This window comes from Argopecten irradians, chromosome 7 (genome assembly GCF_041381155.1).
Source record: "Argopecten irradians isolate NY chromosome 7, Ai_NY, whole genome shotgun sequence".
Taxonomy (NCBI): Eukaryota; Metazoa; Mollusca; class Bivalvia; order Pectinida; family Pectinidae; genus Argopecten; species Argopecten irradians.
The window spans coordinates 13,675,402-13,696,541 of NC_091140.1; the positions used below are offsets into that span (position 1 = coordinate 13,675,402).

The following is a 21,140-nucleotide window of genomic DNA, read 5'->3' on the forward strand; positions in this document are numbered from 1 at the left end:
ACTGTCTACATCATCACTGAGTTATTTAGACAGAGTGTTAATTATTATCACGATGATAAACAATCTGAAACTTGCCATTTTGTCTGCACATATATACAGTTTCGGCCATTTTGTTGCCAAGATCATCCCTCCCGATGAAAAGGTTTGAATTGGTACACCAAGTATATTGTGTACACCAAGTATATTGTGTCGATGACCTCTGATTTCACAGTTTACATAAATGGAGTAGTGATCTGGAAATTCTTCTTGCTTTCTACAGTGTTTCTAGTGAAATAAGAAATTTGAAGCCTGTTACTAAATCCACTTGTGTGGACGATGATGAAACAGAACGTCAAAACACCTTCGAGGTGATCTCACAGAAAGCGTTAACGTTTGTCGTTCTTCCATCCCTTCTTTCAAATAAGGTTGTTCACAAAACGGTTCCTTTTCTTTCTTATAAAACCTCTCATGCCTCATATACAGGTTATATTTGAAATATAAAGCATAAAGCCATTTGAAAGTCATTTGAAATTAAAATACATGCATATCGAAAACAAGTTGTCTCAACAGAGGCTCTAAATATCAAAATTAGATGTCTAAAGGCCTACTGCCTTTTCGAAACGGCTTTTAAATTTTAAAACGAAAATGACAGTTTTGTAGACTTGCAATTAGCTTTACGTTAATATTTCACTTATCACCTTTAATCTGAACAATTAAATTAAAATAAATTTAATGTTAATTTTCATAACGCGGGTCGTATTTTGCTTCCCACAGTTGTCCTATTACCATATTTTTGTTGACTATCGCTGCAACAATGCAGAAGGCAATCAGCAAAAAAAGAATCTTCACAATTCACAAAGATTATGCAGAAAAACTTGGATTTGTTGAGTTGAAATCTCAATTTAGGCCATCAATGTCAATTTTCTTATGTTAATATTGCTTTTTTCAGAAAGTTTTTTGTTTGTTTGGGATAGGTAATGGGCCTTTAAGAACTGTTATATCAACTGAAATATTACTAAACTCTTTAGCGTTTTCCTGTATTAGATAGTATTTGTGGAAACTCTGCACAACATCTAATGCAGATGCACCAAGTAGCTTACTAGGCTACAGCCACTAATGGTAAATTAGTGTTAATTTCCCTTCAAAGAAGGGAGATAATTCTACTGAAGTTTCAAAGTGACATTTGACCTAGCGTTGGTTAGTGTATCAGCCAAGATCTGGGAAAAGCCCAGGGTGAAATTTACAAGGTAATATATTCCAGATTCAGAAATTTACATCCATGGTGTCAATTTCGTCAGTTTTCCTAAAGGCAAGATAAAACAAAAAGATTTGTTTATAAAGCTGGGTTTTAATTTCGCATTCTGAAACCACAAAATCTTATTATTTACTCTCATTTGGAAAATATTTTGATTATTCCAACAATGTGTGAAAAGAAATTTCAAAATTCAGATGACTGTAGTAACAAGTACATGAAACACTGCTCTGAAAACTCTATAGTGACCATGGTCTTTTAGAAAATTAACCTTATATTTATGTCACCATTTTTACATTTTGTAACTTCCAATGAAAAGGTTATCATCACAATAGAAGTTGATTTTATCTACAAATTCAGTGCCTTTCTCATCATAATTTACCCACATAATCAGCCTACACTAGGATGCAGTCTGATTTAAACAGAAGGTAGAAAAGATTAGACACTGTGGTTTCAGAGGGTGTGCCTTATTTTTTTTAACCTTTTCAAAACTTAATTTATGTTTATGATTTGAAACAATTATCTATTCCAGTATATCTTTTCTGTCGTCAGTTTAGGCAAGCAAACATTGGAGAAAATGTCCATTTTTATTTTTTTTATATTTTTAATTGGAGTACCTTAACATCAATTTGATTAATACCATTCTGTTCCAGTCAAATATAATTGTCTTAAAATCTGACTGTTGAAGAGATGTCATAACTGTATTGAAGAGGTGTCAGATTTTTTATTTATCAAGTACCCACATTTCATATTTGTATCAAGTTAATGCAAACATTAGCATTGTATAGAATTTCAATTTTAAGGGGAGATAATTTGTGATTTTATTTCATTAATGGACACAAATCGTCCGATAGCATGTTTGATCAGCTGTGTGGAGGACAAACTCCGGACAATGTCCACTGTAATCAGACAGACCTGGACAGGTAAAACTGACCATTAATCCCTACTTCAGCAGCTGGACAATGTAGCAAATTAATACTGACCACACGTCCATCAACAAGTACTGTCAACTTAATAGAAATTTTGTCAATAAATTCCAACATAATATTTTTTCAACTCACATATTTCTCAACCAATTCTTTTAAAGATTTTCTTCAATATACCATTAATCAGATACACTGTTTGAAATAATTGAGAAATTAACCCCAATTTTTGATGGTAGAGTGAATTTAAAAAAAATGAATTCTCATGAAGCTTTGGCTGTCATGCCAACATTAGTATTAATATTCACACCTTGACATTGCGGTCATGCGATGTGTGCATTGTTACTACCCCTCGATATTAAATGTCATTAGAGATCACAAAGGCAGCAATATTGATTATTCAGTATTTATTTCATGTTGGAAATAAAACTTTATGTAACAAGGTAACAACAAACAGATACATAACGAGCATACATGGATATACATGGTCCCGTAAATGGAATTAGGAATCGTCTCATTACCGTCGTAAAGCTGCCCTTATTTCTCCTGGGGAAAGCAGATGGAGGCTGACATTGACATCTAAATCTGTCTAGGAACGCCCACCTGTGCTGAGCATACCTGGACAATGATTTACCTGTATGGAACGTACCTGTCCTAATAAGGAATATATCTATGTGGATTCGGAAGCTGACGCATCAGGCGATGCCACAGAAAAATCAATACTTTATAGCACAGATATGCATATCATCGCTGTAGAAAAATTCATGAATCAATGATACGGATGAGACGATTTTGATATCTTGTTTCATTACAGCTGGAACCACTCCAGGTTCTACAATATGACCTCGTACAGACACGGATGTTCACATAAATCACCGACTTTTACGGGAAAATTTGAATATATCAAATTCACATCTTAAAGAATTCATAAAATTGATAATTAATTAACAGTATCTATATTATTTCCATAAATTTTACAGAAAATTGTATGACCGAAAAAAGTTCTCTTCGTTAACAAAATTATTTTAAGATATTCATATACCTAAAGGTCATATTTGATTTTTTGTTTTGAGACAAAATAAACAAAATTATTTCTTTCTCTCATATCATAGCTAAATTAAATATAATTCTTCATATAAATTGTCCATTTAAATGTATAATGTCTACTTGAATATCCTATTGAAAATCTTTGGATTTATAAGTATGAAATAAATATTTTTCATCCAATATTCTGATAATATTTCCGTATATAAAAAGGTAAAATTCATATTACTTTGTAACATATGAATTTTTCTATTTCAATAAATATCGACTGATAATTTACTACTTCATCTTTTAAGATAACAATGAGAATGAAAAAACAAATCTTCTGATCAAATATTTAGAAAAATTATAGTATTGCATTTCAGTGTTGGTTCCACCCAAAAACACCTTTTTTTCATTGATTTTTTATATTTTCAGGTCATCTGACCAGAAGGGGTCAGGATGACCTATTGTTTGGTATAATGTTTCATTTTCTGATATCTATTAACAACAAACTTGACGTATGTAATGAAGATTTTAACAATTGGTGCAATTTATATTAATTTTTCTAGCTTTGAGATAGAACACATTATCAGAAACATCTTAATAAGAAACAAAGTGATACTTTTGAAGTAAAACCTAAATTCAGGTTAAATAGTTTGATTCAGAAATAAATATTCAGAAATTTCGCAAATTTGTTCGAGAATAGACACAAAAAACTTATCAGAGCTGAGATAAATTATCATTAATGTGGATTTTCATAGATTCTTTATGTTGATTGAAGTTAGAGAATTAGTAAGAGCACCTTTGGAATGACAGAATACACATGTAGATATAGATTGTCCAATGGTCTAGCTTATAACAGTTGTCAAATCAGTCTAGACACAAAATTACCGAGGATTTACTTTCAACGGATTTATGACATATTTTCTGTAATTTGAATTTCAAATGCAATGATGATTTTTCTTTCCTTCGTTTGAAATGAATTCCATGAATCCAAATCTGTTTTTAATAATTTTTACAGAAACTTGCATGTCTGGACTGAACATATCAATTATATTATGATTACTTAGGCACTGATACATGCAAAACAATAAACAGTTTCAAATTTGGCACATGATTAGAAATCATCCAATCAGAACACATTTATAGCGTTGCTATCCAATCGGAAAACAACAGTTAATTATCACACAAACACATCATGAACTTTTTCAAAATGGAGTTCCACAGGAAAATCGTCATTATCTATCGTATAACTTCCCGACGTTGTAGTATCATCGTCATCGTAACCCGTGGTAGCGATACTTTCTACAGTTTCATCCACACTTAGTCCTTGCTGAAAATGTCCGTAGGTCGGAAGTTCCGATCCTACACTGCTGAAGGAAAGTTTTTGTTGACGTGGATACGGATAACGAGGCTGTAATTGATGTTTTAATTCCTCTTGGAATCGTTGTGGAATGATTCCAGAATTTAAATCGTTCACTTTTCTTCCAGACATGTCCATATAATGGTTTGTCTGTGGATAATTTCTATGGAATTTTTCTGTGTTTCTGGAATTCTGACGAATTGGTGGAGGATGGCGACGGAAATTTTCTGGAACAAAAAACAAGAATTATTATAAGATAACCCAAATAAAATCATTTATATCTTGTCTAATTACATCAAATTACATTACCAGAAAATTGATTTTGTTCTTGATAAAGGTCAAGGTCAAGTATGTTCATGCAGAGCGACCAATTTATTTGGTTGGTGATTTAATGTGATTATTCAAAATTTCAATACAAATATATTTCATAAATAGAACTTTCTGAAAAATTGTACAGAAGATGGAACCCAGAAAAGGCAGGTTTAGAGCTAATAGAATGGATAGATAATGCTAAATTTTTACCCCCTCCCCGTCCCTCTTCACTCCCCCTGGGGACCTCCACACTTACCTGATGTATGTGACTGTGTGATGCTCTGCACCTCCTCCTGATCACTTGCCCCTCGTCCACTGTCGCTGGGTATGGTATCCCCCGACGTATCACTGTTATCGTCTGTGGATTTCTTGGTATCTCTATGGTAGGGTAACTGTTAAACACAACAAAAAAACAAAACATTAGTATAATGAACAACTTGATCATAAACTCGGCTTTGTAACACCTCTCCCTTGTATGGAATTCTACAATACTGTATAGTTAATAGTAAAATGTTCAATTTCAGAACTTGGCATCTGTTACAATAGATACAAATTATCTACTTTGAATTTCCTGTAAAAGTCATCCAAATAAAGCTGTAGAACTGTAAGTTTGCATTTCAAGGGATTACAAATAAAATAGTTTAACTGTTGAAGAAAAAATTGATTAATATCTGACATCAGGTGTTCAACTTCATTGCTACACCTGGAAAATTCAGAATTACAGCTTCATCCATCGAACTCTTTTTTTAAACGGTCCTTTAAAAACCACAATCCCATCGTTTAAATTCAGAACATTCTATAATCTCAAGTAATTCATGTCATTTCCTGTTTATTTGGGATTAAACCAGCTATAATGGTCGCGATTCTCTTCCCAGCATTCCAAAGTTCTCTGACGGATAGGTAAATGGCGATTTGATTATCCTGTTAAATAAAACTAATTTTTGTTTCGATCTCAATTCATCGCAAATGAGGACATCAAGTCGGACTGTCCCTTTTACAAAGACACGAGAATCGTGGTGATTGACCTAGTTTTAAGATGGATGAAGAATTTATTTGGTGGCTGATAAATAGGATCAGAGGCATTAATCACTGTCACAGGTGAGAAAGGTGTGAGTCAAGAAAACATCACCCTAACGAGATTTGTTTACTGTCATCCGCCAACCCTGCAGCTAACAATGAGTTTGTTTAATGTTAAACACTGATTTCCCGATAACATTCGCCGTAATGACTTATCCCGAGATCTGTTCCTTAAAATACAACTAATCTACAATTCATTTTTCCAGATCATAGAGTTTTCCTGCTTGTTTGTTTCTTTTGTGGATGTTAACGGTGATGATTGTGATCTTAAATGCTGATTTTGTGAGAATTTTGTATTTAAGCCTCAAGTCTTTACTGTATAGCTCACACACCTCTAAATCTAAACGTAGGTCTATTGTTTTACGTGAATAGTTAATCCAGCACTTTAGCTTTGAATTGTTACCTGGCGATTTTTCTGATAATAAGCAGTTACATGAATCTCGTTAACAGGTACGTTGGATATCACTAACATGATTTAACACCTGCCTAAACAAGGCTGTCACCTAAACTGATGTGATGTAATCGTACAATGGCTACCACAGCATCCTCAATAAACTGTTATATTGGCTAAAAGGGGCTAGTCTGGGGCCCAAACCCAAAATCAATTTCCAGGCACAATAGCCCTAGGTTGTGTAATTAACAGTGAACAGAGAAAAGTTGTGGCAGAATTAGTGAAAACCCTATAATCCTTTATCCCCTAAACCTAGTATCCATACAAATCTGTTTCTATAGGGTCATACAGTGTTGGAACATTTCATCACTATTCTGTGAAATAACCGACAATGGGATCTTATCCACTATTGTTTGTTAGAGAAAGGGACACTGGCTGGACACAAGCTGGACAAACTGGTCACTCTCAAACGTCCATATGTTAGTATGATGTCAGACCTATAAACCTGCTTTTTAAATCATGATACATTGTGAAGGTTTATTACCAGAAATCCCCCAATGAGTCTCTATCAGAAATATTTACAGAAAAACAGTATTTTAAATTTTCAAATATCAAAACAATTTCCATAAATAGCTACATCCTTTACATTTAGTTTCAGAGAAAGGTTTTTTACATTTATGATTTGAAATCATAGCATCCAAAATATTTTTTTCTTTTTTTTTCTTTTTTCTTTTAAATTGTCTCAAGAATTTGATTATATATGCTATCTGAAGCCAATATGGGTCCATTTTAAGAATGAAATATTAAGATAAAGTTAGTTGAAATGTCTTGTTAAGCTTGCCTAAGGTGAAATAATACTCCAAATTATTAAGTAGGGTTTTTATGATTTATGACATTTTGAGTTAAAATAGCTTTAGCACAGAAGTTCTAGGTATGAAGGATATTGTAAAACAAAACACACCTCTGAATGTTGATTTGCGTAGGCTTTGTCATGGGACTGTACAAGTGCTTGGTGAAGTCGGATAGAGGCTAGGCGATGAAGATCGGACTGATGAACGTCGTTTTGAGGTGTTTCACATCTCTGAAGAGTACCATCTTTACTTCCACTGTCTGTATGGTCGTATGATATGTGGGAGGGCTGGAAAAACAAATAATGATATTCAGTACATGTAAACAATAGCAAATATCTATATCAAATAACTGTTATAAGAATTTACATTTTAATGGAATTTAATTCAAATCGTATAGTATTTAATATCATATTACTTCAACATTGTGAGTGATCTTAGTCTGATTTTATTATTTATTTAGAATAACTATAATTCATTGCTTGAGTGACATATTGATTGTCCTTTATAACATATTCCTTATAAACTTGAAAAGTTCAATTAAAACACTTTTAAATTGCAATATATCACATTTAGGAAACTTCTCAAACTTTTAAATTTTAAAACAGTTTTTTGGAAAATTGGTTGAATTATCACAAATGAAATTGGTGAAAACACAGTTTTTTCAATTTAAATGGAGAATACATGCATTTATAATTAATGGTATATTGTAAAATTATTGCTTTTGTTTGTTGTCTATTTATAAATATTTTCTATTGTTTGTAAATCATTTATTTGACCATTGTTAACCCCCATCAGGTGACAAAAAATCAACAGCCAGTGTGATGTGATGTTTATGTCCACTTTTTGTGGGATGTGTCAGATCAAACATAAAACTGTCGCCCGGTTGATGACAGGTAAGAAGTCTGATACCTACAGCATCTTTTTTACTTCCTACCTACAAAACCTACCTGTTGTACTAATTACAAAATATTTGTCACATGTCATACAGGTAAACCAGGTAAGTATTTATAGGCCTTACAATGACACTTAGCACACCTGTCACAAAACATTACTCACAACATACAATTACTTCCTAGATTGTCGGGACACTGATAATAGTTTTAAATTATCTCCCCCTGTCAATAACTTTCAACATTAAATCCCTCATGTTACTTCTGCCCAGTGTCAAAGAGTTCCTCATCTATATCTTTTCTCCCCCCCCCCCTGTTTTTGATTATTTTTGTAATTTAGTGTTCAAACTCTACACTTAAAATTATAGACTCCATGCGAGTCGCATGAGCAAGTTGGAGTTGTATTTTATGTATTAGGTAACATACAGCCTTAAGTTATCAAGTACAAGAAAATAAAACATTATCAGTCTTAATTTAATATACCCTTTAAAAGTTTATAAACATTTGTCTCATCACTTTTCCTCTTCAAAAAAGTGTTTTTCAAGTAACACCAAGTTTAAAAATATTTTTCAGGCACTTAACGAAATAGAAAAGTTTCAACTTTTAAATTCTTTAAACTTCAATTTCCATTAGCAAAACATAAACACTGAACTTAGACTTTGGTAAAAAAGTTATTATGTTTTCTCAAGTAAACAACAAGCTTTTTCCCTGTAGAAACAACATTTCCTCTTTGCCATGCCTACTATCTAGTTTTTCTTACTTTCCATACAACTTTACACCATAATGCTGACACTAGTTTCTCCCTGATAAAGATCCACACTAAATCTACTGTACTCCTAGATAAACACAATTGTTCACAAGTTTTAATCCCCCTTTTTATAGAACTCTTCACAGTTGGAGGTTAAAAGATTGGGATCTATCATACTCGTCCTAAGCCCCTTAAGGACATACAAATTCCACAGCCAGCTCCCAAAGTTGGACCACATACTGATGCGTTCAGACAGCATATCAGCGGGATTCTTAGGCGAAGCGAAAAACAACTTTTTTGATAGAAATAAGTATGAATTTCTGAAGTTGGTTTAATGTAATAGGAGATGGAAACTGGAATGACAAAAGCTATGGTGAAACTAAGGGTCTTCAAACTTGAGATGGTGTTGATTTGAAATTGAGGCAGAATTCAGGGATATTCAAACCTGTTTGGTTCCACTACAGTTACGACTTCAGGGGATTATAGCAGCTTGTTTTTTAACACTGTCATAATGACAAACAAAATTTGTTTATTGAAGAGCTGGTCTATCTATCAAAACAAAATTTATTTTCTATATATAATTCTGTGTTCAAATACATCACTCATCCGAGGAGAAAAACATCAGAAAGAGATACTTTTGACTGACTCTTACAGTATTGCTCAAATTTTCTGAACAGAATATATAGTTTTAGAAGAATAATGTGAACATTTATTACATAAAAAACATCAAACCATCATAGCGTAACCAAATTTTCTGGTTGAATAATTTTGTTTGCTAATAACACGCAGTTAAATCTATATTTCTGTCATATTCAAGGCATGAAACGATATTGATACAATTTGGCAGGAAGTTTCAACAAATTGGACACCAATAAAAAATAATTTCTTGATAAAGAAATTGATTTAAATTTCAGAAAATGAAGCAATTTGTTAGCTCAGCAAATGAAATATGAAACAGCATATGAAATGCCTCTATACATTAAGTACGTATCTGATTAATTCTCTCCCTTTATGCTTTGTTCCATTGATAAGGCCACATCTGTTTAGCAGACACCCGAGATACCAGTCGATTTGTAATTTTAGAGTTGAGGGTTATGATCAAATCGTGTGCATATTAAAACTGGAGGCAACAGTGTCAAAAGGGACGTTACAGTATCAAATCTAGATTTACACAAAATTTTTTACTACCCTTATCAAATAATGCCGTATCATACACGCGCCGCCCAGCTTCCCTGACCCAAGATTACAAACAAACAAAAAATAAGACAAACACACTTTTACATACAGAGGACATTTTCTCGACTGAATAGCAATATGATCTTTTTGACAAAGTAGTGATATTCATGTCACGTAGACCAAAAAAAATCCCTATATTTAATGGTTGGTGAAGTGAAGAGTTTTACAGTCATTTTGGTAGAAGAATTACGAAGTTCAAATAAATCGGATCTAAGTGTGTAAAGCTTAGGGACCCCATAAAGATACTAAAGGTGGTAAATCCCTTGTCTCATCCCCTACAGCAGTAGGGGCCAGGTTAGTCATCAAAGGGTGTGACTTAGGTCCCAAGGGGCTGGATTAATAGCGATAGTCACTTGATAATTTCTAGGGTACCATATTCAGAAGCACATACAAAAAACCTGCCTTAGGTGCATCATTAATAGGCCTGATTTGTAAAGATAACGGAAATTTAGTGTTTTCACAACTCCACTAAAAATTTGGTGAATGCTCCCGGTGCACTATAGAAGGGGTGGCCTATCTGTGTAGGACAATAGAATAGCACCCTTTCTTTAGAGTACAATACTATCTAGCTTTATCATCCTCCTGATCAGGGACAGTCCTAATTATGTATAGCACCTCTATCAATATATTACAAGGCATTGTAACCTTTGATCTATTCTTGATGTTCAGTTCTGAAGCATTCTTTTAAATACCCTCAAGATATCACCTTTTATAGTTTTTTACTCAGGTGGTTAAATCTTTTTAACTCCTTACCAATTTGAAATATACTTTTACTTTCTTATATCTATCAAAGAAAAATTACTATTACTGGTATGAAATATTTTTCACAGGAAAAGTTAGATTTTAAAGTAACTTTATATTTTAATATCAATGAACAAAATGTATTTAGTTACATGTAAATATTACTCATTACACATCTGGATTTGTCATTTTTTGTTTGAAAAATTATTTTCTTCATTTGAAACAGTTATTTCTAAAAGACTTATTTTGAAGATTTTTTCCCCTTATATCCTTTAATAACTACAGACATGGGACATTGAAATGAATTTTATCAACTATTCTGAAATATCCCAATTTGTTTCCAATTTTGCTATCTTTTTCTGCCAGGCTTTTGTTACTAATCCTGTATAAAATGAAAAGATTTGTACCCCCCCAAACTACCCTGCCCTGTCAACTAAAATTACACCCTCAACCTCAAAAGGACCATATTGTCAAATCCACTGGCTTAACAACGCTAATGAAAAATTTCCAGAATAGAGGAACTCTTTAGAGATTAATATCTAAATCAAACATTTCCATAAATTTAATAAAGCGCTGCTGGGTTGAGATTTGTCTTGTACTGTTTGTATGGGAGGTACTTGAGAAGGAAGAAGAAAGTTGAGCCCCTTTAGGTGAACACTCCCCCTAACACATGTGTTTGGGGGTTTAAACTGTAGTAGACCTCCCTTCGAGTTTTCTTATCACACTATCTTCCTTCAATCATAAGCCTGTGAGAACTTTCCCACCAAAAACAAATTTAGAACTGATTCAATCAATTCAAAGATAGTATTTACATACATGTGTAGGTGTGTATTCAAATTAAAATTTCAATTTAACAAAATTTTGTTTTGTATATTATAAACATTTTTATAATTACCACCCTTGAACAATTTAACATGTATGAGTAAAACTTGTCTGCTCTCTGAGATAGTTTATATACGCTAGGTAAGGCAAATTGTATGACTATACACTCCAGTGATCGCGGACAGGTTGATCGAGTTTTTGTTAATGGCCGACAATTCTTCACCATCCGTCACCAATACTACTCCGAAACAGATCATTCTTTTATATTGTTTCTAACCTTTTACAATGAAGACCGAAAACTTGAGGAGAAATAGTTTTGTGATGATACAACTATTGTTGACATTTTTGTATAGTGTTAAGTAATCATTGAAATCAACACAAGGCCTGAAAAAATACCTTAAACATATCTAACATCTAAGTATCTATAAATTATCTTATTTCATATGTTTACATTAGTTATCTATAGTAACTCTTCAATGATAATTATGTAATGTTATTATTATTTTTTTCTTTTTAATTTTTCTTTTAAATCTGTAAATAAAATTGTTGATAATTTTTGGAGAATTGCTGTAGTTTTTTTTTTATACCAGAAATATAATATGACCCTGTATTATTGTCTCAAATGATGTTTCACTTAGTTGGAATTTTTTCAGTCTTTTCATACCTATCCTTAACGTAAGACTATAGCGATATTCTGTGGATGGCTTGCATGCAACCTACCTTCATTATCTAAAACATTTATACACAAGTACTTATACATGATCTTGACAGATGTTGCATTATAAACATTTGAGATTTATGTTTCAGTATACATCAGTCGATGAAATCATACCTGTCCAATAAATTTCAACAGATTTAATTTCTGTTAACATTTACAGTTTACCCTCTAAGATGTTTAATTATTTAATGATCGAAATATACCATCCCTAATTTTGTGTTATACAGTAAGGAAAGAGGTTAAGAAATAAAATTTTAACTTGTATTTTAGAAGTAGCTTTGATTTAAGCTTTAAGAATAAATGGCCTAAGTGAAATTTCAATTTTAATGTTCAAAGATCTTTTATAGCTAGAAACAAACTTTTTTTTTTATTTCAAATATTTTTTTTAAAGTTTTACAGTGGTATGTAGTTTTTGTTTGTTTGGTGTTTACTGCATTAGTTGGTTGATTAATCAAGATTTTCCGTTTATTTCAAGACAACTTACCTGTAATGTATTATTGCTGGAGAGGCTCATTCTATCGAGGGCAGGTTCAGTAGCGTAGCTATACATCCCAACTCCAACTCGCTCTCCCTGCGGACTATACAGATTCGGAGTCGCTTTCCCTTCAAGATTTGATGATTTTACTAGGTTTTTTTCTGTTTGTAATTTTGTGCCATCCAATACTAATCCTTGCGAAAATTTCTGTTTTTGTTGATCCAAACGCCGAATGATGAAGATGGTCACCAGAATGGTTGCCGATAACACGAGAGTTACCACAACAACAGTAACGACAATGGCAACATTGTATTTGTTGACCTCGTCTGATGGCGGCGTTGTTGGTGTGGTGACGTTTTTGTCGGTGACGACGATGCTGAGTTTGGTGACAGACGATAGATATGGTGTCCCTTGGTCCATTACGACAATTTGAAGGAAATATCTACCTCGATGAGACTCTTGCATCTGTTTGGCTACGATTACTTCTCCTGTAATACTAAGTACGTTAAAAAGGTCGGAGTCATTTCTCTCCCTGACAGAAAACAAAAGCTTTTGGTTGAGACCAAGGTCAAGGTCATGTGCTTGTATTGTGGCAATAACAGTGTTTTCCCGTGCTGTATATGGCACCCGGACGGTGTCGTTAGAGATATTGGGATAGATGATGATTGGCGTATTATCATTGCGGTCATCAACATTGACCTTGACCTCTACTGAACTTTGTCTGGATGGGTTACCATGGTCACTGGCGACAACATAGAAAACGTACTGACTGACCCCCTCACGATCAAGACTTTCCGTGGTGTGAATGACCCCATCTGGTAATACGATAAATGGTACCTGTGAATTCTGGGCAAGGGTGAAGGTCACATATCCATTGGAGTCGGCATCAAGGTCTGTAGCATATACCTGTAGAACAGATGTGTCAATCGGCATATTCTCAAGGACGCGAGCTGTGTAAACAGCTTCTGAGAATTCAGGTGAATTATCATTTTCATCACTGATGATAAGCTCGATGGTTGCTGTCGAAGATAGAGGTGGATCTCCGTTGTCTGAGGCAATTACTTGAAATTTGTACAAGGCAGATGTTTCTCTGTCAAATGCAATATTGGAATATATCCTTCCTGTATCATCAATAGTAAAAAATCCATTGGAATCACCTTCCAAGGTGAAGGCCAATCTGGCATTGTCACCTTCGTCAAGGTCACTGGCTGTGACTTGTATAATGACCTCTCCGTTGTTTCGGTTTTCTGGGAAGGTTACGGTATAAACTGGTTTGGAGAATTGTGGGTATTTGTCGTTTTCGTCCAAGACAACAGCGGAGAACGATTTCGTACTATTCAAAGGGGGAGTGCCAACATCTTCACAAAACACTGAAATATCGTGTTGGGCTTGGTTTTCCCGATCTAGGGGTTTGTGGACAATGACCTTGTATTCATTGACCTCTAACCTTTGCAGCTGGAAGTAATCCTCAGAATTGGAGATAGAACATGTGACAATCCCGTTCCTGCCAGTGTCGGGGTCTGTCACTGCCACATGAGCGACTGGGGATCCCATATTAGCGTACTCAGATATTTTGGCGACATTTTGTTCCCCGCCATAGAGTAGATTAATCTTAATTTCTGGCGGGTTGTTGCCGGAGTCCTCCACATGTATAAAGACATAAACTTGTGCCTTTGATGGCTGGTCCCCCTTATCGTAAGCCTCCACGATTAATTTGTACGTCTCCGCAGGCATGAGAGGCTGTGCTACCTCGAGTCGCCCACTTGTCAGGTCCATGGAGAAGAGAGCCTGGATTTCCGGTGGTTGGTTGGTGCTGATCATGTAGATAACTTCACCGTTTTTTCCCACGTCTGCATCAACAGCCGTCATCTCTAAGATACTGGTTCCTATAGCGATGTCCTCCTTCACACTGACATTATATGTCTTTAAAGTGAAGATTGGAGCATTATCATTTTCATCCTCAATCGTAACATTAATGTTGAGGACACCAGTTTTTGGTGGTGAGCCTCCATCCTCAGCTATTACCTGAAGTTGGTAGTGGTCATTTTTTTCGCGGTCCAATTCATCTGTGACCTTGAGTTTGACATCAGTGTTGCCAACAAGGTCTATGGTGAACTTTGTTGTAAATGGCGATGACTCTGGGACAACACTATAATTCATGACAGAGTATTTCTTACTGTCCTTGTCAACAGCACTGTCTAGGGTAAACTCGCGGCCGATCTGGGACGATTCCGATATGGATAGGTACACCATTCCTGCGTGATCAAAATTCGGTGCATGATCATTCTGATCCTTGATTATCACGGTTACTTGTATTTTTTTGAAGAAAACCCCAATGATTGACTGTGCAGCAACTTCTAGAGATAATTCACAGGAATCAGGTGAAAATTCACAAATAACATCCCTGTCCAATTTGTCATTGGTCGTAATAGCACTAGTGATTTCATCTATAGAAAACCGAAATGTGTGGGGGTGATCCTGGGAGAGAAAACTGTAACGGAGCTTGGCATAGTCGTCAGAATCCGAAAGTTGGGATTTTAAATTCACATCCTGGGCAATAATTCCAAGAATGACTGGATTTACTAAATCCTCTGTGACGGTGTACGTATGGGACAATGTCCTCACATAATTAACACAAATTAAAACTGTCAGAAAAATTAAACACAAATCTCTGGCCATTGTCACAATTAAATCCAAAGTATATGTACTAGCTACTTTGTTGTATATATTCCACGGCTATGTCATATTCATGTGTGTCTCTGTCTCGCTATGTAGTTCCCACGCTCAGCAGCCTCATCAACCTGCAAACAGAACACACTAGATATAAAACCACAGCAAAAACAATAAAAAATATATACATTACATATATGTAGAGCAGAAGTATGAGAAACATTGATAAAATATAGCAAAATATATATTTATGACTTTTATAGTAACTTACCGTTTTTTTTTTAATATATATAATCCAAAGTTCCTGCCCTAGAAATGTGTAGATTAAATAACATAAATATGTTTTCTACCAAACTGAGTATACATGCTCCCTATCCTACTGTAATCTATAGACCTACTGCTTTACTATGTGTGAGGCGAGTGATCAATGTTAGGCTCCGCCCACCACAGAGACACAGCCAATCACACGCCAGCATTAGATAGAGTATGATAAAGCAGTCCTACAGCTTACACTGCCATGAAATGGTGAGGCACTCATGCGTGACAGGCAGCTATAACACTATAACTATACTAAAGTCTATTGGCAAACAGGTTGTAGATTTTTACTCCTGTCACCCCCGGGGTGCCAGTCGTATGGGGGTGGGGAATGTCACACCCTGACACACCTTTCTATACAGGTGTGATCGGGTAGCCATATTGACAATATGTATACCTGGGCTACCTGTTAGGCCAGCCTTTCATCTCACTTTTATTTTTATGTGTTCAGGAAGCAAGCCGTGAAATATCATGTATAGTCAGGGTTTTAGTGCCTTCGTTTGTCTCACCTCTTCCTAAACACTCAGAATTTTACAGTCAGACTACATACCACATATACAATTGGCCAAATTAGTAGAAATTGATCATGTAATAGATTCCATTGTAAGAGGAATTCATCACTGAAATTAAAACCTGCACATATTTCCTATAAAAAAAATAATTTTGTAAGCAAATATAATGTATTCTATGTAAGCAATTATAATGTATTCTATCATTTTTAAAATTGATTATGAACAATGATTCTAAAATATTTATAAATTAATTATTTCAGACTTATCAATTGTTTTTCTTATGGTATAATAAATATAAGAATTACTTTGAAATAGAAAACTTGAATTGAAATATCAGATTTTTTTTTTTACTAAAACAGAATATTACAATTTAATTGTTTCTTAAAAAAATATCAATTTTAATACCAAAACAGATTGTTTAGTCAATAAAATCAGAAGTTTCAATGACATTCTTCTTTGGTTATCAAATGCATTACTGGGGAGGTAGTTAGACACTAAAATACCTCTTACTTTCAAAAATTTAATTTAATTTCAAAAAATCACAAAATAAGGAAGAATACTGTTTCCTCTTGTTTACCAGTTGTCTGCATTTCTAAATATTTTATTTTCATTGTCAGCTTGAAACTTTAATAGCTATCCTATTTTTCTTTAGTGTTCTATGTTTAAGATGACAGTACTTTTTTGGAACTGATGAACACTGGACGCTGGCTACTGTAAGTGTTTATATAAGTACTTAATGACCACACCAAATCGGTAATTGGATCGGGCAGAAATACAAACTTCTATAGAATACAGGTGTAAATAAACCAATTATGTCCCGTTTATTTACACAACAAACTTCAACAGTGTGACCTGGAAGTTTAGATTCAAGTCCAAAATCAACATTTTTATAGAATTGTTCTTCCTTTTAGAAAGTGTTAGCTGAAATAATCTCGTCCCATACGTGGCTATACACACACACACACGGACCGTGACTTTTGTGAATAATTTTTCCTACTGAAATCAGTGCTAAGCCTGTATTTTCAATTTAAAGGGTTTTGATGACAGTTAATGTTCTGAATGAACCTCACAAAGGAAAAATAAAGAAATTATTTTACCATTTATTACACTCAATTTCCTGATTTCTATTTTGATCACCAACTGTAGACACTTCATATACACCTGACCAACAGATCTGTAAATCGGCCATAGCGTCACAGTTTTTTAAGTCTGTAAATTGTCAGTTTTACCTGAAGTGAGGAGGCGGACAAGAATCGTATTGTGATCCGTTACACAGACATTAGTCACATAGGTCAGAAAATAATGCCCCTGATCTTAACAACTCCGCGATCGTTTGAGCACAAATCCACTCGTTACTCTGTTAAGTGCAATATAAACCTGATTCTATTGAAATTGGTACCAAATCTGATCAAGTCAATCAAGCGTTTGGCCGGTTAAGGTTTAACACAGTATACTATGCCAACAGCTCGAAACAGAATAACGGTACTGTTGTTCTTCACCGACTAAAAAAACAGGATTTAAAGTTTTTTTTACTGACCTCGCACTTAGATGTTTTTCCATGAACAGTTAATGAGTCAACACTTATTAATCACAGGCCTTGCTGCGTATTGTTTAACCCTGATGGGTATATAATACCCAAATCTATTTATTGTTTTTGACGTGAGCTGGAAAACCGTTATTAATTACCAAACATATCCATATCAGTCTGATAAAACATTTCATGTCAAAAGTTCATAAACACTTCCCTGACATTATTAACACTACAATATTTCAATGGTTTATAAACGATGACTTTGTTGTTAACTCAAAATAAATAAAATGAGTTAAATGAACTATAGATAATACAAATACTATTAAAATACATTTATATTGAATTAAGGTCAACAAAAGTATTTTTTAATTCTTTTAAAGAATTTTTCTTTCAAATGAATTTTTCAAATATTTAGATTTTGATTTCGTTGATTTTTCTGTGTAATATAAATAAATACAGTATTGATAAAAATTCTATCAAGATAACAATGTATTTGTGGTAGAGAAGTACAATGAAATATTTCTAGTATGTATTACATATTTTACCTAAACAATGAACAGTTAGTGACACAACCCATTTTCTCCATACAAACAATAGTGACATCGTCAGGAAACTTTAACTTGACACCTTGCATGTCAAACATATACTAATTTTATCAGGTATAAAATGAAGGCTTTAATGTCTATAAGCATCAAAATATTTTTATTTTGATTCTGACCTTTAATGTGATTGAAAAAATAATTGGACTATATTGGCAAACACTTATGAAGAATAAAATATATATACACACACATAACGCCATTTTTCTGCTAAAAACCTGACTCCAAAAATATTAAAATGTCAATTAATTACTGAAATTTCCTTTTGTTTTCTATCAACGGCCTCAAATATTTTGTTCCTGATTTTTTTTCCATAAATAAAGTATCTAATGTTTTATAATACATACCCAAATAACCTAGTGCTTCCTATAACAAAAGCCTCGTAAATGTATGAATACCTGAAAGTGACCAAATGTCACATGTTTACACCTTTAGGTATCTAACGAGGGTAATCCTTGGTCCAACACTCTCCTACCTTAATTCCCTTACCTGACTGAATGAGACTTTCTCAGTACCTGTCCTTCCAGTTGTCTATAGGTAATACCTGTCTGATCCCATCTCATTTACATCAAAAGCTAATCAGTGCCTTATCATACCTAAACTTAATAAAGGATCATTTTCAAATTTACTCAGCACCGCTCCCCGACAACCTGCTTTTGCTGATAAGAAGGTTTTAGAGTTGTCCAAGCTGATGTTTGGGATAAGATTTGGGGTTTAGGGGTAATTTCACCAGGTGATATGGTGTACATATACTCGAAATCTTCCTGGATATAGGTAAATATTGCTATCTAGTGAAATAAAAACGACTTAATCCCGAAAGAGCTATCAGCCAATGAAACAATGGGAATTTTGTAACAATATGTCGCAGTGTTTCTATTGACAAGACAAGTTGGGCCAGATTGGTCTACTAGGAAACAGATTTAATGATTTAGATATTTATAGATTTTAATGACATGGATACTGCATACATCTGTGCAAAATATATTCAATCAATACTAATCATAATGCAGGTATGTTTTAAACATTAACATATATATGAGAATATCATGTTATGTATCCAGAATATAACCAAGATATATTATACAATATTTCTATCAAGTTCTACATGATAAACTCACTTTTCTGTCATCCTATTTTATATGGTATTGCTATGAATCCAAACATTAAATGCTTTGTCTTGTAAAAGGAGAGGAGAAAATGTAGTGGCCAGACAGATTCAAACAAGGAACCTCTGAATACTAGTCAAATGCTCTGCTACCACTGTCTCAATAAAAATATTATCTTCATACTAGTCAAATGCTCTGCTACCACTGTCTCAATAAAAATATTATCTTCACACGTTCAGATTTTCTCAACAATATTTATACCTACAAATCAAACATATATATCAAAGATTTATATCTACATTCAACATTCATTTAGAAATCACTCAATCCGCAGAAATACTGTTTTATCTCTTTGATTATACAAGATGCTCTCAAAAAGTTTCTAAATATCATTTCATGGATGTCAAAATAAGAGTTCTTGAAACATTCAAGATATTCTGATGGAATTTTAAACCAGCTCATCAGAACTCCTTGACTTATCTTAAACAGTTGGAGACATACCCCAAACCACTTAAATGGAATTCGTTAAAACAGCTAAAAAGTCCAAACTTTACACTTGAGAACAAGTAGAATATGATACCCGGATAAAAAGTGTGAAATTAAAACCAGTGAAGTTGTCTGCTATGATGGAAGCCAAGATATTGTAAAGTTTTAAAATGCTGGCAGACATTAATTTAGAAAATGTTGTTCCGCGAGGTGACAAATGATCGTGTGATTTCGGAGTTTGTACAAAGTCGGAGTAAAGGAAAAGTGAACTATGTAGGTATTTTTGTAAACAGTGAGTTTATGATGTAAACATATTAATGGATTGTTTGGTCCGAACCCCCACCCCAAATCCTCCGACTACCTGTCTGACCTCCACCAGAAGTACCCAGGACTCGTTAATCCAGGTGTTGACACGTAAATATCCAACAGAAGTTGTCCATGGATACACATTCCCCTTGAGCTGGCAGGGGTTGATGTTTGTCGGATTTAACTTGGAGAAGTGTACATGTGTCTATAAGTTTTACAGGGGTTCTCTAATCCATGGCAGCTCAACAACTTCAGAAGTGAATATTCAGAGATGTATGGGAAGCCATTGAAACTAGAATATCTACTTGTCAGAAAGAACCCTTCAAAGTGTCCATCTTTAAATCTCAGCGTAACCTCAATATCCCATCGCTTCAGCACTTATATTGCTCTAAACATATTTCAAAAGTTTTTATTCAAAATTGGTCAGAATGTAACTGGATCCATATTAATTTGTTTTGCAAAAATGTTTATTTTGACCTTTTCACCTTCACTCAGATATTTCAAACTAGATTTAAATGAAACTGACTTCTCTTCTCTTGATTTAATTATTTTAATTTTTCAGAATGTTTCTTTTTCACAACAATGACCTTGACCTTAGAATCCTTTCTCACACATTCTTTTAATGTAACAATTTCACGGTTATATTTTTAGGAAATATAACCTTGATCTTGGCATACAACATTAATAAATGATATAATAGTGCTCACCTGAATGCATCAAGGTAAAATGCCAGCTCAGGTCATGGTATGTCTTTGGAAACATACCTTTATTACATGCAAACCCAAATTTAAGATTTATTAAAGGTAAAGTA

General features: G+C 33.9%; 1 protein-coding gene across 2 annotated transcripts in view; it reads right to left on the minus strand.

Moving 5' to 3' along the window:
* Positions 1–2,546: 2,546 nt before the first annotated feature.
* Positions 2,547–21,140, minus strand: part of LOC138327605 (protocadherin-9-like) — a 28,403-nt gene continuing 9,809 nt past the window's right edge. The window contains exons 1-5 of one of the 2 annotated variants that reach the window (XM_069273820.1): positions 15,746–15,896; positions 12,814–15,605; positions 7,285–7,461; positions 5,112–5,247; positions 2,547–4,770 (exon numbers count right to left, since the gene is read on the minus strand). In XM_069273820.1, the coding sequence (XP_069129921.1) occupies positions 4,364–4,770; positions 5,112–5,247; positions 7,285–7,461; positions 12,814–15,483 (3,390 nt within the window). In that variant the 5' untranslated portion in view covers positions 15,484–15,605; positions 15,746–15,896 and the 3' untranslated portion in view covers positions 2,547–4,363. Of the gene's footprint in view, positions 4,771–5,111; positions 5,248–7,284; positions 7,462–12,813; positions 15,606–15,745; positions 15,897–21,140 lie in introns of those variants that run through there. The other variant, XM_069273819.1, reaches the window with a different exon arrangement.